The 25,000-nt window shown below is 43.5% G+C and overlaps 2 protein-coding genes across 2 annotated transcripts; both read right to left on the bottom strand.

Moving 5' to 3' along the window:
• Window positions 1–812: 812 nt before the first annotated feature.
• On the bottom strand, window positions 813–11,607 carry tmem179ba (transmembrane protein 179Ba). The gene is made up of 10 exons (XM_079295888.1): window positions 11,492–11,607; window positions 10,432–10,628; window positions 10,024–10,161; window positions 9,743–9,821; window positions 9,340–9,518; window positions 5,980–6,091; window positions 4,417–4,613; window positions 3,575–3,712; window positions 3,288–3,366; window positions 813–1,715 (listed from the first exon to the last, which is right to left on the bottom strand). The coding sequence occupies exons 1-10, from the start codon at window positions 11,594–11,596 to the stop codon at window positions 1,533–1,535; spliced, it is 1,407 nt and encodes a 468-aa protein (XP_079152014.1). The 5' UTR covers window positions 11,597–11,607; the 3' UTR covers window positions 813–1,532.
• Window positions 11,608–13,349: 1,742 nt separating this feature from the next.
• On the bottom strand, window positions 13,350–23,241 carry prox3 (prospero homeobox 3). Its single transcript, XM_079295182.1, has 6 exons — window positions 23,061–23,241; window positions 18,190–20,066; window positions 17,986–18,087; window positions 17,423–17,535; window positions 17,118–17,223; window positions 13,350–15,234 (listed from the first exon to the last, which is right to left on the bottom strand). Coding segments are annotated over exons 1-6 (2,373 nt in total). The 5' UTR covers window positions 23,062–23,241; the 3' UTR covers window positions 13,350–15,060.
• Window positions 23,242–25,000: the final 1,759 nt, after the last annotated feature.

The raw sequence follows: 25,000 nt of genomic DNA, 5'->3' as shown, positions 1-25,000 counted from the left end.
TCTCTATCAGTGTTTCACTCTGTTGTTTCTTCTTCGTTTGTATCCACACAGACTCTTTTTCCGATCAGTAGCCCAATATAACAGGATGGGAAAAGGTCTTACCAGACACTCCAAAGTCAAATTAATCACAAGCTTTGTGGTTTTCTTCTGAGACTCGAGTGTGAGAAAGTCCTCAACGTTCTCCAGACTTCTCTCTCCTCTCAGCTGTCCTTTTGTGTCGGTTGGAAATTGACTTACAGAACCAGCGAAGTTCCTCCCAGAGTGCTGCTGTCTTCCCGATATTCTTCTATTATCACTTTCCGTTCTCCGTCAGCATCCGTCTCTCTCTCTCTCTCTCTCTCTCTCCAATGAATTTAGTCTTCTACCTTGCGGCTCAAGATAGGTCAGTTAATCCACAGAGATTAGACAGTTAAGGAAAGAGAGGAGTCATGTCGTAATAGCAGGAGTAAAGTCTTTATTTTGACCTGGTAACTGCTGGTGACACTAGTTTGTACCTTGTTCTGTTTCAAAATAAGAAATAAAATCGTTTTTTGTTGTTCATTTAGAAATATCTTGAGTCTGGTGGCCAAACAATTGTTCTATATTTCAGGGTATGCAGTTACAATACCAGTGCAAAAATTGACTCTTCTTAATGTATATTCATAATCTTTATTTTGAACAATAATACCAATATCATTTTAAGGGCTGACTTTATTTTTGGGCTTGCTGATATATTCTGAACTCAGAACTACCTTTAGTTTTGTCATAAATTCCTGCTGTTCATCACTTTGATGGGATGGCAGAATAAATACAGTATTCTTGTTGTGATTAGAACTTATCTCATGTTGTAATCTCTTTCTGTCTTTTGTGTAGAACCATGAGAATCAGACGCAATCAGCGTCTCCATTCACACATGAAACAAAACATGACAAAGGTACAGGTGAGTACTTGTTACGGACCAGCAGAGGGAGACACAGTTCAACACTAATGCATCAAGAGAAAGCACATTTGAGTCACTGTGTTTTAACTCTTTGGTTTATTTGTTTAAAAAGTGGCACCATGTGTCAGGTAAAAACCAGCCTTGAATTATTGTCACATAACGTTTCGAGCCGTAGCAAGTGTTTCTTTTTCTCACACAGTTAGACTGAACTATCTGAGATCACATGACAATTGGCCTCAATGTCAAATGAAACAATTCATTATAAATAAAGAATAAAGATACAGACGTGAAACTGCTGGGCTCATCGTAGAGACACAAAGCACAAACTTCTGAAATGGTAAAAAGACAAAAAAACATTCATCAAAAAAATAAAAAGTACCTGCAAAAAAACACTCTTCCATTTCTGGTGATGTAAACAGAAACACCGCCTGAATGAAGAAACGCACGTCTGTGTGATCCAGTGATCACACATTTGACGTGGCTTTCGTGAGTAGATGTGAGTAACGGGAACATGTCAGCAGGTCAAGCCTCTGGATCTTGTGGTCAAACAGCGGCTTGAGATGGAGTTCTATTCCATTGCGTGTTTCTGTAAGTCCTCCGTGTCGCCCGTCCTTCATTGTGGCCTTGCGGGCTGGTTGAAAAATGGCTCCGTCTCTGCGTTGCGGGGCAAGCGACGGCGGCCCCGCCTGCGTCTGTGCCCTCCTCTGATCACCTTTGACCCTGAATCCTCGAGCCTCTGGACGATCACTAACAGCAAGATGATGAGCCAGAGGAAGAAGTTGACCCACACTGCCGTCTGAGGGGGGGGGGGGGGAGTCATTTTAAAGTCAATTTGATGTGTGTGAGAGAGAGATAGACCCGCAGTGCTGCAACTAAAGCTGCGTTCACACCGGTCGCGTTGATTTTTTGACGCGCGTCGAGATTACATACAAAGTCTATGCACAGACGCGATGAGACTGGTGCGCCGCGATTTTGCGATGGCGCGGCGCGTTGGACGTGTTTCTGCGTTGGACGCCGCAAAATCGCCAACGCGCGAGTTGAAATTTTTCAACTTCTGCGAAATAATCGCGTGACGCTGTGGCGCGATAGCCTATCAGCGTTGAGTTGCTCGCCCTGTCATCACTGGCTTCCTGCCGTTGTTGAATCAGGAAATAAATCCTGTAGCCGTCTGTGTTCACCCAGAGCGCTACGATACCTCATATCAACAGAGACCGGACCAAACTATGTGTATACATGTGTGTGTGTGTAAACCATACGGTACAAACAATGAATAGACGCTGCCGTATTTACGTCTACGTGACGTTATTGAGTGCTGGTGGAGCTGCTACGATGTTAGCATAGCCTAGCACCGATCCATCAGAGCTCCATTGAGAAGACCAGTAACCTACAAATCGGTATCATTACGTAGTTATTTCGGAGTCCCTTTTTGTCGGAGAAGACAAGTACAAATCGGCATCATTACGTAGTTATTTCGGAGTCCCTTTTTGTCGGTTTATTTTCCGTTGAATCACAGCCAAATCAGTTTATTTTGTGTTCCTACAGCTGTAGTAAACAGCGACCTGTGGCTTGCTAGACACAGTGAATACAGCTCGATACAATCCACGGAGCTCCTCTGAACAATATTATGAACCAGACATGACGGCGTTTGGCATTCCGATGTTTGAGGGACTTCCACAACACGTACAAAGCAGCAATTGTCCTTATTCCTTTCATGGTTGACAGCGGAAAGAAATGGCGGCCAGGTGAACGGCTTCCAGGACGCGATTGTGCAGTGCGTCAAAAAATCAACGGGACCGGTGTGAACGCAGCATAAGTCTGAAAAATAAAACTTCTAAAACTTTCCACGAAGTGTGTCTGTTTGTGTTTATAGAGGAAGATCTTAAGTATCAAACACGACCTTTCATTGTTAAAGACTACTTTATTACTCTGTCGTATATTTTTACCTAAGGAACCAATCTACTTCCTGTTTACACCGGCACCCACCTGCATGCCCGGTGTACGTGAACAGTCACGTGATATTCGTTTTCAGACGTTTTAGTCTGGACGGAGGTCATTTTGAAAACGATGCTGAAACGCTGCGTGGATGGAGATCGTTTTAAAACAAAAACGTATGAGTGTGGCTGTGGCCTAAGTGATACTTTACAGCAGCCGCCACTATATCAGCAAGATCATTTTGTGTTGTAGATGAATAAAAGGGAACGTTTGAGCTGAACATGAAAATATTGTAAAATGTATTTTCCCTAGTTTGTAATCACAGTAGATTGGGTATGTTGACTGGTACTTTGTCAACATAATGAAAAGAGTTATGAGAAGTGCATAATATATCCATTCAAGACATTAAATCAAACACGGAATGAGTCTTACTGACCCCGGCATCGTGTAGACCGATGTAGAATCGTCCCCCTCTAATCGGACTGACCCATTTTCTGGTCTGGGCCTCCTCACAGCTTGCGAGACAAAAGATTACATGTTAGAAAGTGACAGATATTTCAGTTTGAACGCATCTTTTGTGTCCTGGTAAATATGTGTCAACAGCAGCTAAATATATTAAGCATCCACTTAGATTCCAAAGTTATACAGTTAGCCATCGGTATATGCATTTATATGCCAAGGGAAAAGAGTGTGTGTGTGTGTGTGTGTGTGTGTGTGTGCCACCTGGTGATGTTGGGAACGCTCTGTATGACCGAGTTGCAGAGCGAGTCCCGTCCGATCTTCACCACGCACCCCGTGATGAGCAGGAAGAAGAGGAAGACGCCGCTCACAGCAATCATCAGGTTCATACGCATCCGCCCCCTGTGGAGAAGAGAAGGGACAGAAAGGAAAATTAAACCTCTGAACAAATGAGGAAATTAAGTCAAACGCACATATGACTGCGTTACAACAGCACACCTATGGCTCATGTTCTCTTTTTGATCCGTTTTTGATTCTACTTCAATGTTTTTTTCCGCCTCCTCACCAGCTCTGCAGCGTGTACTGTTAGACCTTCAGAAACGCTATTCTGTCCGGATTTTAAGTCTGGGTTGAGTTTCCCTTCATGCTGCTTCACTGTGTCACGCCAACAAGAATACAACTCTGGCCAATAATAGATTTAATAAGCAATATTACAATAAGTCAAGCTTTGATAGTTGACAGTTTGGCATGTTGTGGTATTGCTAGAATTGGGTCTTTGTTTTGGTAGCAATCTGCAAAGTGTTTTTGTTGGGGTGCACGTCTTTTGTACACGCATTTGTAGTACAATTCTTTAACACATGAATACCTGTAGTGGGTTAAATGGGTGGAGAAATACCATATGGGATATTGGTATCAGCTTTAACATCATATTGCGTTGCTATTTTGAGTGGCAACATTGATGTGTGCCAAATTAAAAAATTTGCATCAGCTTAGATATTCTTGCATGAAAAGCCGTGTAACATAAGCTTCCACAGGGCTAAGCAGTAGAGCTGGAGAACAAGATGCTCACAGAGTTATAAAGTAAGTTTCACAACACGTGCCACTACCTTGTGATTTCCCCGCACATGCACAACGTGTACAGCCAGTACAGAGTCACAGGGAAACACACCACTACTACCATGACCGATATGGTCGTCACGAAGTAGCACAGAGACGGGGAGCTGGGCGACTCGATCCCGATAAGGCCGGCTTTAACATTGTAGTTGACAAGTCCATACAGCATGCACCGGCCTCCAAAGTTACCCTGAGAGACAAGAGATTTTATTTTGAAATTTCAATTTGGCTCCATTTACATGCAGGCTAATAGTCTCATTTTCATTACATTGTTTCAATAACTTCATATTCGTTACTGGTGGAATTGCAAAAACTAAATAGAACACACACACACACACACGAGCTGCAGCATCTGACCTCTATAAAGAAGTAGAGAGAATAGTTGGGCACGAGGATCATCTGGTCACATGACGCCTTTCTCAATATGTGTTCTTGTCTGTACTTGTGAAACGTCATCAGTCTCAGCCCAAAGTACTGTTCCTATTCGAAAGTCTGCATCGAGCCAAGCACGGTCCAAATGCCCGGATGTGGCTTGCTCTGCCCATTTTACCGGGGATGCATTGGAGGTGACTTGTGTGTACTTGGGACAGACAAATATCCCAGAATGCATTTGCACCAGCAACAGGGAACAATAGCGGAGGAGAAATCATACAACTATATGTATACACACCATTTTATGTATATATATATATATATATATATATATATATATATACACACACAATTATAGATATATACAATAATATGTATAATCATATAATTATATATATATATTCTTTTTTTATTTTAAATGAAAACGAAAAAATCAGGGTTGTCATATTTAGTTTGATTGTAAAAAAATACGTAACAGTAAAAAACCGGATTAAACTCATTAGCACCACCAGCTGAGGTGGAATTGCAGACTGACTACTTGTGTCCTCCCGTCCTCGGGATTCTGGACGTTGAGCCTCAACAAATGAACTTGTGGGCGTCTGTAGCCTCATTCTCTCTGAGGGACTGTAGTGTGTTTGATGAGGGAAACGTACTGAACGTTGTGATGTTTAGCTCGATCCTTGGCTGGGACGTGTCCTGTGTCGAAGTGTCCCTGAGCAAGACACTGAACCCCTGCCGGCTCCCCGGGCGCCTGTCATGGGCAGCCCACTGCTCCCGATACAGGGATGCGTCAAATGCAGAGACAAATGTCCCCCTTACCGGGACGAATATAGTAATAGAAGGAAAAAAAACAAGAAAAAAAACACGAGGGGGTGTGTCCGAGACTTGCAACAACACTCACCATTTACAGAGAAACGAAAGTCATGTTATTTTTAGTTATTTATCTGATTGCGCTCTGGTTTTGACAGTGACCGATACGTAATAAGTAGGCAATAACGCAAATAAATCAAAAAACGTCGTTAAGTACAGAATTAAACAGATGAAAACGTGCCACTGTCTCTTTGGTGAAGTTGAAACTTTGTAGCACCAACACGCGCACTGGAAAAGTGAGTTTATCCGGAAGAGGGTTGCGATAAAAGAAGCACAAAGATGAAGTTAGTTGATTCATTTCTGGGTGAAGTCACCTGCACTATGGTGATGGATGCGGCGGTAACCATCCCACAGAAGAAGCTGCTGGCGTACAGACCCAGCTCCAGCAGCAGCAGCGGCAGCGCCATCGTCCTGCGGGTCAGGCTCCTGACTGAGAAGAGACCCGCATAAAGGCAGCCACGGTAAGAGGAAATGAACTTCCGGAGAGCTGGGTTTCAAAATAAGATCCTGCGCGCAGTCGCAACGGTCCCTTTCCCTCGAGTCAGTGCTGAGTTGTGAAACAGCCGGGGCGGACCAGCGTCAAGTACGACTGGATAAATCAACTGAAATCTCCATTAATGTTTTATATTAAGATAAAAAGCAAACAGAATGATGTGATTTACAAAAAAGGAAAATCAAAAACTCCAGAAAGTGCCTACCGACTTAAACCGTGTCATATGTTGCAAAAATGAAAAAATAAATTTTGAGATCATTTTGAAAGAACTGTCGATATCGATAAAGTGCTTTTTTTCCTTCCATTGCGCCGACTAAAGCAAAAAGTAACTAGGCCTACATTATGGGAACTATTTAAGTCGACCCCAAATCTCTCCCTTGAGTCTCTCTTCTCTCCCCTCATCCAGCGGTTTCAATGGGAGCCTGCATACCAGTTCATGTTGTCACCACCCGCTCCACGCTGCCACGGATTCACACTGATAGAGAGACATGTTCTGGACAGAGGTAGAGGGATGGAGGTCAGAGGTCAAAACAGGAGCTGGACATCAAACGAGGATTAGTTCATGGACCTTTAAGCAGTCAGATGCTTGAAAACAGACTTAAATACATGTTTGTATTACTTGGCTGTAAACTACAGCTATCCTGCCAACAGCTACAGTCAGAAGTCCAGCAGATCACCAGGTTTTAAACAGAACATTTGATCTGTAGAGAGTGAAGTAGCTTAAAGAGGCTTATCACGGTTTAGCTCAGTCTACAGTGGCCACTGCTCTTGTCCCTTTCCTACCATCAGTCTCTATCAGTGTTTCACTCTGTTGTTTCTTCTTCGTTTGTATCCACACAGACTCTTTTTCCGATCAGTAGCCCAATGTAACAGGATGGGAAAAGGTCTTACCAGACACTCCAAAGTCAAATTAATCACAAGCTTTGTGGTTTTCTTCTGAGACTCGAGTGTGAGAAAGTCCTCAACGTTCTCCAGACTTCTCTCTCCTCTCAGCTGTCCTTTTCAGACTCAGACAGTAACTCAAGGGGCTTTAGGTGACGATGGTGGAAGTGTCGGTTGGAAATTGATTTTCAGAACCCACAGAGTGCTGCTGTGTCTTCCCGATCCTCTCTCTCTCTTTGTTAATCCACAGAGATTAGACAGTGGAAGTGAGATGAGTCATGATGTATTGGCAGCAGTAAACTGTTCATGTTGACCTGTCGGGTCACACTAGTTCATGGCTTGTTCTGTGTGAGGGACCAGGGTACGCATAAAGCTGGGAGAGCAGGTAAAGTGGGACAAATAGGGATTTTATTCACCCAAAGTATGTACATTAATTAGGACGGGTAAAAAAATCAAGGCAAAGTGACAAATCAGAATAACTATATAAACTTAACAGACTTCCACGAAAGTCTAAAGCCAACATCATCAAACAGAGCTTAGTTTAAGACAACATAGCGAGTGCTCGTCTGAACACGGTGTGATGCAGCTGCTCAGTCTTTTGCCAGAAGGATGCCCGGCTGCAAAGCACTGACAGGAAAGTGAACACTTTTATCAACCGTAACTTAATATTACTTGATAGCGTGCACTCAATCTAGAAATATAAAGCCAGTCAAAACAAGTGTCTTTATGTCTCGCATCATAATTTAAAGAACAGTGAAACAGTTCACGATGCCTGGTTGATGGTTCGACTAGTGCAGCCGCCACATTCTGTTTCTAAATAAGAAATTCAGTTGTTTATTTAGAAATATCTTGAGTCTGGTGGACACACAATTGTTCTATATTTCAGGGTATACAGTATGCACAATAATACCAATATAATTATAAGGGCTGACTTTATTTTTGGGCTTGCTGATATTGTCAGATTCCTCGCTCTGTGTGGTGAAACTGATCATGAATAAATTTCACAGGCAGGTTCAGCTGTCCGGGACAAAACCAGAAACAGGCTTCTAGAGGAAGGAAAGGAGCTAAAGCAAAGTAACTACATTTAGTTCCGTCATAAATCCTTGCTGTTTATTACTTGGATGGGATGGCAGAATACATACAGTATTTGTGTCCCTTCAGTGTTCATACAGCCACAATAATAAGATTATGTCTCATGACGCAACGTACAACTTTATCCAGATACTCAGAAATAATTGCCTTTGTTATCGTAAGACTTTCCTCCATTCACACATGCAGCAAGACATGACAACGGTACAAGTGAGTACTTGATACGGAGCAGCAGAGGGAGACACAGTTCAACACTAACACATTCACAGAAAGCACATTTCAGTCACTGTGTTTGAACTCTTTGGTTTATTGGTTTAAAAAGTGGCGCACCATGTGGCAAGCAGCATCACTTCAAACTGTGTGGTGAATACAATGTTATTGCCGCCGTTTCGAGGCGTAGCAAGTGTTTCTTTTCCTCACACAGTTAGACTGAACTATCTGAGATCACATGACAAACACTTTGAGAGAAAAATGAAGAGAAATGACAATTGGCCTCAACGTCAAATGAAACAATTCATTATAAATAAAGATACAGAAGTAAAACTGCTGGGCCCATCGTAGAAACACAAAGCACAAACTTCTCAAAGGATTTTAAAAAAAAAGAGAAAAAAAAAACTTTTACAAAAGGACACATGTGCCAGTCACATCAAAAAATACAAAATCTGAGCACATTAAATAAAAAAAGAAATGGCTGAAAAAACACTTCCATTTCTGGTGATGTAAACAGAAACACCGCCTGAATGAAGAAACACACGTCTGTGTGATCCAGTGATCACACATTTGACGCGGCTTTCGTGAGCAGATGTGGGGAACGGATACATGAACATGTCAGCAGGTGAAGCCTCTGGATCGTGTGGTCAAAAGTTGGCTTGAGAGCATTGTTGGTTATGAAAACTCTTTACCTGACCAGGTGCCAGAGTGGTTAAGGCGACGGACTCCATTGTGCTGTGCTCGCGTGGGTTCGAATCCCATCCTCATCAGGGTGCGATGAATCTTCTATTATATGAATCTAAGAGCCGCAACACCCTAAAGCAAACTAAGATCAAACTATTGTAACTACTTGCATACAATATCTCACAGTGTGTTCACTGGACAAACCTGCAAACGGCAGCGTAGTGCTCACTAAACGCGTTTACCCTTTTCCCACATCTACTCCCACATTGTCATGCTGTGCTCGCGTGCGTGTTTCTGTAAGTCCTCCGTCCTTCACTGTGGCCTTGGGGGCTGGTTTAAAAATGGCTCCGTCTCTTCGGCCCTCACCCCGGCGTCGCCGAAAAGCCCTCCGGCCGGCCCGCCTACGATCACATTTGACCCTGAACCCTGGCGCCTCTGGATGATCACCAGACCCCCGATGATGAGCCAGAGGAAGAGGTTGACCCACACTGCCGTCTGAGGAGAGGGGGAGACAACACGTGACACACGGGAGGCACATGAAGCTCTTTCATCTTGAGTCAGAGCAGTTAGTAATGGACACACCCTCTATATGTAGTTTGTAATCACAGTAGATTGGGTATGTTGACTGGTACTTTGTCAACATAATGCAAAGAGTTCGGAGAAGTGCATCATATATCCATTCAAGACATTAAATCAAACACGGAATGAGTTCTACTGACCTCAGCTTTGTAGAGACTGTTGTAGAATCGTCCCCCTCTAATCGGACTGACCCATTTTCTGGTCTGGGCCTCCTCACAGCTTGCGAGACAAAAGATTACATGTTAGAAAGTGACAGATATTTCAGTTTGAACGCATCTTGTGTGTCCTGATAAATATGTGTTAACAGCAGCTAAATATATTAAGCATCCACTTAGATTCCAAAGTTATACAGTTAGCCATCGGTATATGCATTTATATGCCAAGGGAAAAGAGTGTGTGTGTGTGTGTGTGTGTGTGCCACCTGGTGATGTTGGGAACCTTCTGTATGACCGAGTTGCAGAGCGAGTCCCGTCCGATCTTCACCACGCACCCCGTGATGAGCAGGAAGAAGAGGAAGACGCCGCTCACAACTATCATCATGTTCATCCACATGTGATCCCTGTGGAGATCAGAAGGGACAGAAGGAAGAATGAAACCTCTGACCGAATGAGGAAATGACATGTTTGCATCAGCACCATATTCCTGTGTGTGATCAATAAAGTTCATCATCTAAAAGTCAGCTGTCAAACGTTGATATAACCCGAGTTGAACAACAATTCAAGTTGTCTGAAAAGCCGTGCAACATAAGCTTCCACAGGGCTAAGCAGTAGAGTAGGAGAACAAGATGCTCACAGAGTTATAAAGTCAGTTTGATGACACATGCCGCTACCTTCTCATTTCCCCGTCGATGTAGAACGTGTACAGCCAGTACAGAGTCACAGAGAAACACACCACTGCTACCGTGACCGATATGGCCGACACGAAGTAGCACAGAGACGGGGAGCTGGGCGACTCGATCCCGATAAGGCCGGCTGTAACATTGTAGTTGACAAGTCCATACAGCATGCACCGGCCTCCAAAGTTACCCTGAGAGACAAGAGATTTTATTTTGAAATTTCAATTTGGCTCCATTTACATGCAGGCTAATAGTCTCATTTTCATTACATTGTTTCAATAACTTCATCACTGGTAGAATTGCAACAACAAAACAGAACGCACACACGAGCCGCAGCATCTGACTTCTATGACGAAGTAGAGAGAATAATTGGGCACGAGGATCATCTGGTCACATGACGAGGGGAGCGCACATCCACGGTCACGCGCATATTTTCCCATGCCCGCATTTCCTGGTTTAATCGAAGAGAAAGTGGACTTTTAAGCCTTAAAAAAAGAACCTCGTCTTTTTTTACAAATCATTTAGACAGCAGCGTAAAAGGAGCGCAGCTAATTACATGAATGGAATGTGTGACTTTATATATAGTATAATATACTGGAGCCTCATGCTCTCTGGGTGTGTTTGATGAGGGAAAACGTACTAAACGTTGCGATGTTTTTAGACCGACAGACTTGCAACAACACTCACCATAGACAGGCAACCAGGATAAAAGTGCGTGTTTTTTCGCGCTCTGGTTTTCACAATTAACGATACGTAAAAAGTTGGACATAATTATGCTGTTGAAAATAAAATAATCTGAAAAAATTATTTTGATTTCAAATTTTTTTTTTTTTAAAACAGACAACTTAAATAAATGAATAAACGTCGTTAAGTACAGAATTAAACAGATGAAAACGTGCCACGAAAGAGATTTTTCTTTTTGTCTGTCTCTTTGGTGAAGTTGAAACTTTGTAGCACCAACACGCGCACTGGAAAAGTGAGTTTATCCGGAAGAGGGTTGCGATAAAAGAAGCACAAAGATGAAGTTAGTTGATTCATTTCTGGGTGAAGTCACCTGCACTATGGTGATGGTTGCGGCGGTAACAATCCCACAGACGAAACAGCTGGCGTACAGACCCAGCTCCAGCAGCAGCAGCAGCAGCAGCAGCGGTAGCGCCATCGTCCTGCGGGTCAGGTTCCTGACTGAGAAGAGACCCGCATAAAGGCAGCCACGGTAAGAGGAAATGAACTTCCGGAGAGCTGGGTTTCAAAATAAGATCCTAGGTTAAGTGCACAGAATGGAAGTAAAGGGGAAGATAATCAGCATTTATTGAAGAATGAGTTGTAGAAACAGCCAGGGCGGACCAGCGTCGAGTACAACTGAATAAATCAACTGAAATCTCCATTAATGTTTTATATTAAGATAAAAAGCAAACAGAATGATGTCATTTACAAAATAGGAAAATCAAAAACTCCAGAAACATCCTACAGACTTAAACAGTCATATGTTGCAAAAATGAAAAGAATAATGTTGAGATCATTTTGATCCCCCACAACTCACCTGTCTCCTATTTGCGCAATGTACCAAATGCCACGCTTAGATTTTTACGCACAAACTGTTTGACTTCCGGCGTTATTTCGGTACTTTTCCGTGGGCTTGACTCAGTTCTCTCTCACAGCTCAGTTAGCAAAAGTAGTTTGATTCCCTTCTGATTTACTTTCAATAAGCTACTGCTTCTCCTGAGCTCCACCAGATACGCTTATACATGCGTACAAACCGTTCATTTGTCACACCGATGGGCTGTGGAACTTCAACACTGGCTGTCATACAGAGAAATTCTCTCCGGGTCAGGAACCAGAACGATAAACATAACGCTGTGGGAAGCAGAAAGAAGGGCTGATGAACGGATGATCAATCTGCTTTTTAATGATGTAAATGTTAAAGATATTCACGATAAAATCCTTTAATCCACGATGATAAACTAGCGGCAGTTTTACGCACATGTAGTTTGTGTGATACTTCCCATTTAGTATTTCATCAGGTGGCAAGACTGAGTCAAAGTTTGAGCTACTGCAGGATTTAAAGGCATGTCGGCCAGTGTGTGTGTGTGTGTGTGTGTGTTTGGCTGCCAGTGGCACTCAATTCAATGCTTCAGCAAACCTTGTGACTTAGGTCATATGACCATGCAATTCCTGTTCTTATAGTCGAGAGAGACTTGTCATATGATGTAAAAAAAAAAAGGTTCTGCAAGTGAAATAAAGCTAGATGGAGTTTCCCTTCAGAGCTAATCACTTTTAGTTTCATGTGATTTACACAAATCTGCTGTATACCGTCTGTAGTTCCGCTTTAAGTTGCCTGTCAATGTAAATCATAAATAGATAGCAGCGAACAACAGCGAGAGCATGTTGATAGTTAACGGCTGACAAAGAAAATCCCAAAATAACTTAATTAGGGAATATTGGCGTTTATATGTGTGCTCTGTGCAACCTCTTGCTTCAAAATGTCAAACTAAAACTAGTATGTGGAGCCTTTGTCCAGCTTGTTGGTCAAAGAACAGGAGCTCTTTCTGCAAGACTTCTGTGGTTTGGATATATTGCTAGCATACCAAACTGTGTGTGTGTGTGTGTGTGTGTGTGTGTGTGCTGTCTCAGGTGGCTAGACTTAGTCCAGGGCTGAGCCTCTTACAAAGCCATCATCCAAATATTAGTGTCAGTGTGTATGTGTGTGTTTTAGTGTTGTTAGATTAAAGGCTTAAAGTATGATGGTATTAGTGTTGGCTAACAGGCCCTGAACACCAACGAGAGAGCGAGAGAGCGAGAGAGCGAGAGAGAGAGAGAGAGAGAGAATGCAGACATCACAACACAAGCCTGGTATCACTTTAATTCACTGATAAATTCAAACACCCAAAAATCACCAAAGTCTGCATGAGGCACAGATCTAAATATGTACAGTATAAAAGAGAAACCAATGAAAGCAACGAGAAATAAAAGGGATTACAATACGAAATGTAATGCAAATATAGGAAACATGCAGTTGAAAACACGTCACGAATAGTTTACATACTCTGGTCTCACAGAGGCGTGATTAAGCTAGAGGAGGACTTTATCTGCAGCTGTCAATCAACACTTTTTTATGAACAGAAACCGCACGTTTCCTCTCGATATAAGAGTCATGATGTACAGTAGACAGAGTGAAAGTTACTGCGATGCCTTTGGGAGACGAATGTCGATGTATGCTGACTGTACAACCGGCTTATTTAGTTTAGCATCACGTTAAAGGAATACAAAAACAGAAGTGAATATTTCAACAACAGCAGTACATCAAGGAAACAACAAAACATTCATTTGTACGATTTGAAATTCAATATATTGTCCCTCTTTGCAGAATTTTAATTACATTTTCATTACATTGTGCCATCATGTACAAAAGTTATATAATAATGCAATATTGAACAAAGAGATGGATATACAGGCAATAATACATCCACTGACTGAAACCATTGCCCCGGTAGTTTTCTAAAATAAGGGCAACGTCATGTTTTAAAAATCTTACAATAAACCAAAAAAGCTACAATATATAATTAACATTAATTACGATTGGTCCTCACGTTCTCTTTAAATATTTCCCCAGCCTGATTTCTTAAGTGGGTATAAAAAAACAACAACTTTGGATTAATGCAAACATGACAGCTTTCTGTTGGTGGAGAAAAAAGAAAGAGAAAAGCGTCCTCACAGCCAGGGAAAATGTGTTTAAAATGTAGAAGCTGTGGGGTGCACTGAACAAACAAGGTATGTCTGACGCTCCAGAGAACACAAGGCAACAATAACCGCTTCTAGCAAACAATCATATTCAACGTTTTGACTGGTCTCTAATGTAAAACGGCTTCCTCTGAAAGAAAGGAAGCTGGGTTTTTAAAACGCTGCTCACAGTGAAGGTGACGAGGAGGAAGATGGGGCGACTAATCTAAGTACTTCATATAAGTGCTCAGGTTGTTGGCTCTTTGTCTGAAAATATCTGAAACGTGTTACAGATCATATTATAGTAAATGATGTGTTTGTGTGGTGCCCATGCTTGGTAAACAGTATATTTGATCACTGAGATAGAATGCATCTTATATTTTCAGGTGAGTGAACGACGCTTGAAGCGGTGCCAATCTCACGGCAACACACCACGCGCAGCAAGTATATGCATATCTCCATGACATTGTCACTAAAATCAGTCGGTCTATTGCATCTCTGTGGCTGCAGCGACTTTGTTTTCACAAGTCGGCTGAATGGTGAAGAATGTTTGGAGAGGGAATTCCTGTCCTGCCCTGTGTTCATTCAATGGTACGGTCACGTTCTTCAATAAGTGCAGTCACAAGACTCCCATCACTGCACTGCTATGCCTGTGTGTGTGTGTGTGTGTGTGTGTCCATTTAAGCATGCATGTCTTTACCTGGAAACTATGTGAAACAAAATACATCCAAACGAATGAATTATGAGTGAACCGAATAGTAGAATTGAGTGGATTTCCTCGTGCCAGTTCTCACAGTGTGGGATTGTACGGTTTGTGAACGCTTTAATAAAATCCCCTTCTTTCAGTGAGTTTGTGTTTTGTGCATGCATGTGTGTACATGTTACCAGATGAACGGGATTCAATTATCAGCCAACAGGACAACCGGGCAGCCTGAAGGCATCTGGGACAGGACTGTCGAGTTTACAGATAATCTTATATATCCCTTTCTTCCAGCAGGGGTCGCTGTCTCTCCCAGTCCAAATGGCGGAGTGAAACTCCCTCAGAGCCACATCTGATACCTCGATGAACCTCTCTGGCACCTGCAGACAGAAATGTGAACGTCAAGGGATACAATACTTCAGAATATGCCTTGATATTTCCCTGATTCTCCTGTTGGATACAACCCCTACCATTTCATAACAGTGCATTGAGTTTGTAATAACAGTATTTTTTTGACATCTCATTCTGTTGTAAATAATAACATTGATGATGACTCTACTCCGTGAAGTCACACTTAGATATGTCTGTGCACACTCTGCAGCAGTAGCTCCCAGTTTCAACCCGAGCACGAGACTAATCAGCCAGTCAACTCCAAACAGCTGTGTAGTGAAGCGAGCACTTGTTCAGATTCATAATGAGCTGAGTGGATTCTCTTTCACTACTGAGGGGGTTTAGGGTTTCAGTTTTGGCCAAGCCTCGAATTTGTGAAAGACATCAAGATTTTATTTCTTAACAGTGTTTCATTTGTTATCATAGAGAGCTGAATAATTGTCCGCATCTTTCTTTCCAAGCACAGTATCGCCTCCTGTATGGCGATATCTGTCATCAATCATTAACAAGTGACAGGTCATCTTAAACCCTGGAAAACATGGCCGGTTAGCTCAGTTGGTTAGAGCGTGGTGCTAATAACGCCAAGGTCGCGGGTTCGATACCCGTACTGGCCAAACATTTTATATAAGAAATGTGAGACGATTGGGGAAAACATTCTAACTTTGTCATAAATATGACGTATTATGTAACTCTGTATAACAAAACCATCCTCATATGTTGTTGTAAAATCCTTAATATTACATTGAAAGTACTGTGAGTAATCCTATCAGTGAAGTAATTTCATCACAATGGACCTTGCTCTACCTCCAGTTTAGAGCTCAGTTTGTGAGTTCAAGTTAAAATACTGCCTTCACTTTGATCTATTGCTTATTGAGAGTATCAGTACTGGTTATGGAGGGATTGTCTTTACAAGCAAATATAAATATACATACTTCTGTAGGTTGCATACACTTGAAAAACAGTTTCCAAATTGTAAAATGTCCTAAATGTTATGTTACTTTATACTTTCACTTCACTACATTTCAGAGGGAAATACTTTTTTTTAAAAGTATTTTTACTTCACTTCTTTCGCTGTAACCAACCATTTTTGACATTAACTGAGGTTACGAGAAAATCCACAAAGGATACATTTTTCTAACCATTGTGGAAATGTTATTGCTGATATTATAATTATTTTACCAATATTAATATTATTGCATTCCCATTCATTCTATTTATCCCTGTGCCATAACGATTCACCACTGTAATCGCCATTTTACATCCAAGCATGGCATCTATTCATCTGTAACAATATCCGTCATCCATCACCAATCATCAGCCAATCACAGGCGATCCTAGACACTGAATTATATGGCCGGTTAGCTCAGTTGGTTAGAGCGTGGTGCTAATAATAATAATAATAGCTCTTATACTGTGATTATTTAAGACTAATGACAACCAGGAGAATGATTAAAACACAACAACTTCAGTTTCCTTTTCAATCAATGAAAATAAAAGAGATGGTATGTCGAAATGAATCCTCACAGTAGTTCGGTAACAACTTATAAAAGTGCAATATTTTCCATCTTGTTGGTATTACAATCTTCAGCAAGGCATTCCCTGACATCAAGTATGTCACACAGCTCTTATCCGACAGACACAAGTCCTCCTGCATCGGACAAACCAAGGCCATGTCATTATAGACAGCAGTTACGGTTTGAGATCTGCGGTTTGTATATTACTTCATACATTATGCAACAGGGATGACTTAACATAAGTGTAACCTTGGGGCGCTCCTGTGTTTACAAAAACTACTCTAACTATTGCAGTTAAAGAAAACATGGAGGCAACCAGACTCAAGGTCCTTAATCTATAAAAGACACACTCTCCTCACCTGGTAGACGTTACTTTTATTGTAGTGCATGTTCAGTATGCGGTAAAGCTCCGTGTCGCGGCCCACTCGCAGCTGACTCTCTCGGCCCAGACGAGGTGCACCGTCCCTGGATCACAGACGGGACGAACAGACTCGTTTACATACACACTCACGACGTAAACTCGTGTTTATGATGCATAAATCAGTGTCAGCTCATGTCAAAAAAAATCCGGCGGCCACATGCTAGCTCCTATTAAAAACCACAGTCAAACAAAAGTTTTGCGGCACAATGAGTTTAAGGTGAAGCGGTGCCAACTCAAACCAACCGGGTGAGAGCCTCGCGGACAGCCTGACGTGCAAAGCGCTCCATCTGGATGTAGAAGAACTCTCTGAAGTTACTGAACCATTTAATCATCTGGGAGGTCACACAGCGGTTGAACTAGACGGTGGACAGGAAACACAGCAGGACAGGATGTGAGCAAAGTGTGCACAGCAGGCGAGGGGTGCTTATTAAAAAAAATAATTTAACACTAATAATTCATATTATGAATGAGAGTTCAAAGACCAGCTTTAATCAGTGGCTCAAAGAAAGAGAGGGATTGTTATGGTGCTTCATAAAGGAACGTGTTAATACTCACAAATTAATATCTAACATATGAGAGCAACATTTAGCATTGTCTTTTCACCACAATACCACATTGCTGTTATTTTTAATCGTAAAGGTTACTGTTACACTGTAAAATATCCTCCCTCTGTGTATTTTTGTCTTCAATGACCAAACTGAAGTGATCCTTGCCATGAAATAATCTTACTTCTATGTTGATGTCACTAATGTTAAAACATGAACATCGCCTGATGTGTCATCATCAAAAGTTGAGCCATGACACACCTTGACATCAGGGAAGTAGGTCTTGAGCGTGTTGGAGCTGGGATAGCGTGCGTAGAAGAACATGAGCTTGGCTTTCTTCAGATGGCAGGGAGACAAGCCCTCCTGGGTGTATACATGAGGCCAGTTAAGGAGATACACATGTCCTTTTACACTCATGAACAAACACATATCCCTCCCTCATTCCTCCCCCCTTTGCTGACAAAAGGATATTCCCCCAGCAGTCAGGTAGAGGTCTCCTCCGTCCATCCCTCCTCCTCCTCTCATTCCCCCGTCTCCCCTCATCCCTCTCTCTCGGCCTCCGTGAGCGTAGCGCGCCAGGGAGGGGTCGAGGTGACCGAGCAGGGAGAGCGGCGGGAAAGACGGGTGAGACGAGGGGTGAGAGGAGAACTCCAGGAAGGGGTCGGAGTTCAAATAGTCCTTGCGGGACGGGGGGAGGTGGGCCAGCTGAGGGTGGTGAAGGGAGCGGGAGAATAGCTGCTGCATGGAGTAGTGGAGCAGGGGGAGAGTGAGCGGGGGAGGAGGCGGAGGGGGAGGAGGCGGGGGCACGGGGAAGGAAGAGGAGGACGAGGAGGAGGAGGAGGAGGACAGGTGGAAGGAGGAGGAGGAGAGGTCCTTGGGTTGGGAAGCGGGAGGCAGGAGTGAGGGGTGAGACAGAGGGGGAGGGCGAGGTAGAGAAGGGTGATGAAGGGAGAGGTTCGGGTGAGAGGGGTTGAGGTGAGCGGAGAGAGGCGGGCCGAGGAGTGGGTGGGCTTTTCGTATGTCAGGTGACCTTTGGATGACCAATGACATCGCCAGATCTGTCGGCTCAGCGAGATGAGGCGGTCCAGGAGGCGGGGCGCTCCCGTTGCTCCTTTTCTGGACCTGCTTCTCTCTTTCGCCGTCCTGCCTCCCCGTCTTTTCCTCCTCACCTCTCCCTTTGTCCTCCCCTCTTCCTCTCGTCAATAGCCCCATCCACACTCCCCTCTCCCTCCCGCCGTCGTTCCCCGTGTCGGACGGGAGGAAGGAGATGGCGGCGGGGGGAGAGGAGGGAGCGGCGTCCGTCGTCTCGGTGTAAAGGCGGAGAACTCGGTCTATGACTCGAGCCACGGCGCTGCCCAGCTCCACCTTCAGCGCCTGAGCGAACTTCTGCCCTCCCTCCTCACCCTCGTCTTCCATCCCTCCGTGCCAATCGCCCCTCACCAGCCCGCCACAGTCCAACCACAACCCCGCTCCCTCCATCACGCCCTCCAAGTGCAACCCTCCTCCTCTTCCTCGCTCTATACTCCCCTCTCTGTCTTTTTGCCTCTCCTCCCTCTGTTTGTGGAAGTTGTCAAAAGGGGAAACGGAAAGAAGGGAGAAAGTTTCCTTTTCCATCTCTCCGCCATCGATGTCCTCCTCATCATACATCCCTTCTGTGATGTCCTCCTCCTCTGTCATCCCAGTATCTCCTCCTCCTCCATCTCCTCCTCCTCCTCCTCCTCTGTTTCTGCACCTCATCTCCTTCTCCTCCTCTGCCATGTGCTTTTCCCCAAAGGCCCTCCACACCTTCTCCTGCAGGGCCTGCAGTCTCTCTCTCGCCTCCTCCAGCTGTTCTTTCAGCTCCTCCCTCTCTCTCCTCTTCCCCTCCCTCCCTCCCTCGCGCCTCCTGCCTCCCACCTCAGCTTCTCCGTCTCTCGGCCGGCTCTCTAGCTTCATCCGCTTCACTTTCAGGACGTCCTGACTCCACTCGGCCGCGAGGGCGGCGTCGCTGTGCCTCTTCTTAACCCCCAGCAAGCCGTCCTCCCCCTCCATCACTCCGTCCTCTCCTCCGTCCATCCCTTGCTCCACCTGTCCATCCCTCTCTCCCCTGTCTTCCTCCAAATCTCTGTCTTCCAGGTGTCTGTGCGTGCTCGCGTTGAGTTGCCCTCCAATCCTCCTGGGGGCTCCGCCTGGCTGGAGGAGGTGGTGGATGAGGGGGAATCCGGGGGGTCTAAAGGCTGGAGGAGGGCGCCCGGCACTGGGCAGAGGGTGAACTCCAGGGAGATCTGTGGAGCTGTGGGTGGGAGCAAATGCGTGCATCTGGGGAGCGGAGTCATCGAAAAGATCTGTGGGGGAATCCATCACTGGGGAGACAGAGGAGGAGAGAGGCAGACAGAATTACTGCTTTTGCTGATGTGCAGAAGAAGGGGGTGGACCAGAGAGAACACATGAATACAGTAATTCAGTCGGGTTCCTTTGGGTTCATATTAGAAGAACAAAACAAAGCATTGTGAAGGTGTCACTTTTTTCACTATTTTAGATTTTTTTACAAACCAAACAATCCATCTTTTAATCCAAAAAAAATCACCATTCATCTAGAATAAAAATTATCATTTTCTGCCTAAACAACAGTAAAACCCTTCCTCTATGTTAATGCATGAGCAATAATAATCTGATGATATATTATAATTCAGTACTTTAAATGCAGTTTCCATATTACACTTAAATACTTAGGTAACATTTCAATACAGGACTTTTATTTGTATGTTATATTATTCTTACTTTTACTTCAGTATAAGAATCTGAATACTTTTTCCACCACTTTTGTAATTTCAGTGAAAGGACCATTGAACTAGCTTTTAACACCTAAGTGCACTTTAGGGCTTATGTTATCTATATCACTTAGAAATCATGCTCCATGTTTCTGTTTGGCACTTGTGACGACACCGTGTTTTTGTTTTTTTATTATTGTGTAGACTGAGGAGTATAAAAGTGAGAGGCGGAGGTCCAGCAAAAAGATGTATATGGATTACATAGAGCTGCAAAATATAAACATTGGGACAGTTTTGAGTACGTTTAGCTATAAGCACATAGAAGATGAATTTCCAAACGGTCCAAACAGTTCTTCAAAGGGTTGCTATTCCCCTCCATGGCTTCCTAACATGTCATAGCAGGAAACAGTACACTGCGGAACTGACCATGGAAGTCAACAGACTGTGGGCCGGGGCTATGCGCTGGTGCTGCAGTGGGTTAACATCTGGCTCACCATCTCTGTTACGCATTACTTGTCGTCAAACAATTTTTCCTGTTTCTCTCAAATGTGTGCTGAAGCACAAACCTCGTAAAAACACTAAATGGAGGGGCGTGATGGTGCAGGACAAGGACCTTGGCGAGGAGCACAATAACAAAACAGGAAAATCTATTTTTTGAAAAAGCTGGAAAATAATGACCTGAGTAGGTACTCCTGCATGAACCTTCCTACAACACCTGGAAACGCTAGAACAGAATAGAGAATGCTGGGTTTGTGAATAACAGTACATCTCACTGTTTAATCCAGATCAAAAACACACATCTCCATTCCTTCTTTTTTTTCCCAGTACGTAACCTCCTCTCCGTCCCGAAGCCCCTTTCCCCCTTTTTCCTTCCTCTCTATTCCTCTCTCGTCCTCTCTTCCTCTCCCTCTCTGTTATCAGTGCAGGCAGCTTGTTAAGTACTGTTTGATCAGAGTGTTTACCGTCAAACACTCACACACACACACACACACACACACAAAAAAAAGAGAAAGAGGCTTGAGAGAGGGCTGACAATGGTCAATGGTCCTTGGGGAGTGAAATAGAGTGAGAGTAGCATATATGTATCTGTGTGTATCTGTGCGTGTGTGTGCGTGCGTGCACGTGCCAGAGTGTGTGTGTGTGTGTGTGTGTGTGTGTGTGTGTGTGTGAACAGCAGTCCTACTTTGCATTGATAACACCGCTAATCCACTTCAGATGGATACACTACCGCTCACTGAACAGAAAGATGGATGGATGATAAATGGACAGATGTAAGGACGGACTAAAGGAGGTAGAGGAGGCAGACAAAATGTGAACACAGACCGTATTTAGCATTTTAGGCTTTACTTGATTGTCAATGGTTAGAATAGATATAGATCGATCGATAGATAGATAGATAGAGGGATAGATGGATAGTTGACCAGTGCATAGGTCCCTCGGTACAACATGAAGGGAATAATCCTACTATAAATAGCTAAATATCAATTATTCAAATGCGCTGTCCTCTCTACTATAATACAGCCCAGATGGCGAACCAGTAATGCGCTTATATCAGGGACAGATTAGCTTTTCAAATCCAACGGAAAGCTGCATAAAATATGAACACTGAGCAATGAAAATGAAAGCTATTAACCACTAGATTAGACTTAAGAATGGTACACTGTTGGACTGCTGTAGCTGTCACTGGGAAAACTGACAAGCGAGGGAACTCACACTGGATAAAGCACACACACACACACACACACACACACACACACACACACACACACACACACCATTACTGTAAATAATGTTGTAAATTCTTATCTGGGTGTATATGTTGACAGCATGTGTTAACAGGAAATTATCATATAATCCAACAGGTTATCCCTCTAATTCTCAAATATTAGGCTAGACGGCCTACTGCATTCAAGCGGTTGACATTTACTCAAAATTATAATTTTGTGGTGAAACTATTGCTTTATATAGCCTACCGTCATAGGGTCTGTGTGTTTTAACAAAAACTAAAATGTCTGAAATGTACAGTTTTAAAATAGATTCAATTAGGAGCAACATTATTTGTGTCGATTGTTTTTGTTTTTATTTGACCTGGCTTACACAGGTTATACGACTTTGTCCTAAAAAAGACATATATGTAAAATATGTTGCTGAGCCTTTATAATGTTTCATCTATCTATCTATTCATCTCTCCCTCTATCTGTCTGTTCATCTATCCATCTATCTATCTATTCATCTATCTATTCATCAATTCATCAATTATCTACGCTGTTCAAATAACGTTACTTTGAATAATTTATATAATGTTTGAAGCCACCGCGTGGCAACATCTGCCGGTTCTGCCACGCGAGAGGAATCCGCTTTGACCATTTGGACGCACGAGCTGTCAGTTTATCCGTGTGTATGTGTGCGCGCGCTCGTGTCGCGTCCTGTGACTAATTGGCAGCGATGGACTAATGTCGCAGTGTGAAAGGAAAAAACAATAAAACACACACAGAGCGAGACCAGTAGAGCAGACACTCGTAGCTTATTCAACGTGTAAAAAATGTCAAACAATATGTTGTGTTTGAAGTTTAAAAATGAACTTACTCTCAGTCACAGAGAAGAGCTCCAGCGGTGTCCGTTCCCCCCTCGACGCGTTCCGCTCCAGTGGCCGTTCCTAAGTGCTCTCCCTCGGTCGACTCTCTTCAGCTGGCACCCGGCGGGCCTCGGACATCGGTGCGGGCAGAAAAAGAACCAGCGAGTTTCCGGCTTTTTCCTGTTCCCCTCCGCTCTATTATTTGTCCTTTGTTCCGCAACTCTCGCAGTTTTACTCTCACGCACCAACCAGCCTCCTCTTTACTCTATAGTTGTGTCACTGTGCAGGTTTTTTTTTCTCCCCCTCCCTCGCCAATCCATCTATATCTCTGGTTGGCATCATCCTCACGCGCTGCTCCCGGTGTGGAGTAGCGCGCGGTGGGCGGGCGGCCGGGCTCGAGAGCTGGCCACTTGACGGTCCGGTCCCTCCCATGTTGGCATGACCCCGCCGAGAACGTGCACGCGCACGCACGCACGCGCACACACACACACACACACACACACACACACACACACACACACACACACAGACATACACGAGAGAGAGGCTGGTTTAAATGATCAGAAGTAATGCTAACTGATTTCAAATTAATGGCATTAGCTTTTTTTTTTGATAATTCATGATAGCAACAGTTTGTTGCAGATGGCTTCTTAGCACACATCCACAGATTGGAAGTCTACCTTGACCAAGAAGACTGAAGAGCATTTTCTAAAGGCCTGTAATGCTGAAACCACATCACAAAAGTGGAGTCACAGATTTGTTTAGTCTTTTTGCAGCATATTCTCAGCTACACAAGGTTACAGTGAAAGTCATTCATTCACAGTTTTATCTCATCACAGGAATTTTCTTTGAACGCCACACAGAACGGACATCATCACACAGTTTGTAACCATATGAGCTTTATTCAATTTAACAGGTTCAAATTACAGGTTAAATATATTCGAATGAACCTACTGTAGACCAAATCTGATTACAAAATAACCTGTAAACAAAAATACTTAATTTAAGTTTAAAAAAATGCACCAAAAAAAGTGATGGAAAATTTGGTGAATTTAAAAGTGCAAATATTATGTTGTATATGAGCTGCCATCAAATTTACGTTCAGCTTTTGATGTCATATTGTTGAAATTCAACCATGTGTTGGACTCTTGATGACTGACAGTAAACAGTAGTGTGTGGCAGTATTGTGAGAGTAAATGGACCATGTTAATCACAGCCTTTCAGGTGCACCACACATTTCTTCTTTTTATTGAAGTCTCATCTGAACTATCCGCAATGATTTACCTCAGCCTTGCCGCTTTCATCGCACGGAGACATTTAGTTTCCACAAAAACATGAATGTAGATGCCTGACCTTGGGCAGCAATCTGTTACCTGTTGCTGGGAATGTTGCCCAACCTGAGCCTCCAAACGGAGACCATGGGCCAGTTTATAACTTTGTTCAGCGATACCTCCTATTATCTCTTTTTGAGAAAGATGTATTCTTCTCCCTCTCTCACTCTCTGTCTGTCTCATCTCGCTTCTGTCTGTTTTCTACTTCTGATTAAAAATGGTTAGGCACTGACTGAAAGGTCGCAGTTGTTATGGAAACGAGGCTGGTAACAAAAGCTGGACACGGGTACAGAGGGAGGGGGGGAGTAAAGAGAGAAAAAGAGGGAGATGTGTCTGAATAAACATGCAGAGAAGAGGAGAGGGTATATGGAAAGAGAGAAAGTGAGTCTGAATAAATAAAAACATATGCAGGGGGAGAAGGGCGAGAGACGGCGAGGTCACGGAATGATGGCTCCACCTGCAATAATAAATAACAAAAGATAATACCAGGTTTTGTCATTCTGGGAAGCAGAAGTGTGTGTGTGTGTGTGTGTGTGTGTGCGTGTGTGTGTGTGTGTGTGTGTGTGTGTGTGTGTGTGTGTGTGTGCATTGGACAGAGTGGTGGACTGGGAGAATGCAAT

The sequence above is a fragment of the Melanostigma gelatinosum genome (genome assembly GCF_949748355.1).
Source record: "Melanostigma gelatinosum genome assembly, chromosome: 23".
Lineage (NCBI taxonomy): Eukaryota > Metazoa > Chordata > Actinopteri > Perciformes > Zoarcidae > Melanostigma > Melanostigma gelatinosum.
This window is presented reverse-complemented; position numbering and strand designations above follow the sequence as displayed.

Bases quoted from the DNA above. Each gene is read 5' to 3' on its own strand.
- tmem179ba (XM_079295888.1), bottom strand. From the start codon at position 11,596: ATGGCGCTACCGCTGCTGCTGCTGCTGCTGCTGCTGGAGCTGGGTCTG. The intron at 9,822-10,023 runs GTGGCACACACA...TTGTCTCGCAAG, and splicing joins AAGGTTCCCAACATCACCAG to CTGTGAGGAGGCCCAGACCA. The intron at 6,092-9,339 runs GTGAAGGACGGA...CTTCTCAGTCAG, and splicing joins AACCAGCCCCCAAGGCCACA to GAGCCTGACCCGCAGGACGA.
- prox3 (XM_079295182.1), bottom strand. The intron at 18,088-18,189 runs TTTTGTCAGCAA...GTATACACCCAG, and splicing joins TGACTGCTGGGGGAATATCC to GAGGGCTTGTCTCCCTGCCA. The intron at 17,536-17,985 runs GTGTGTCATGGC...TCCACCGTCTAG, and splicing joins CCTACTTCCCTGATGTCAAG to TTCAACCGCTGTGTGACCTC.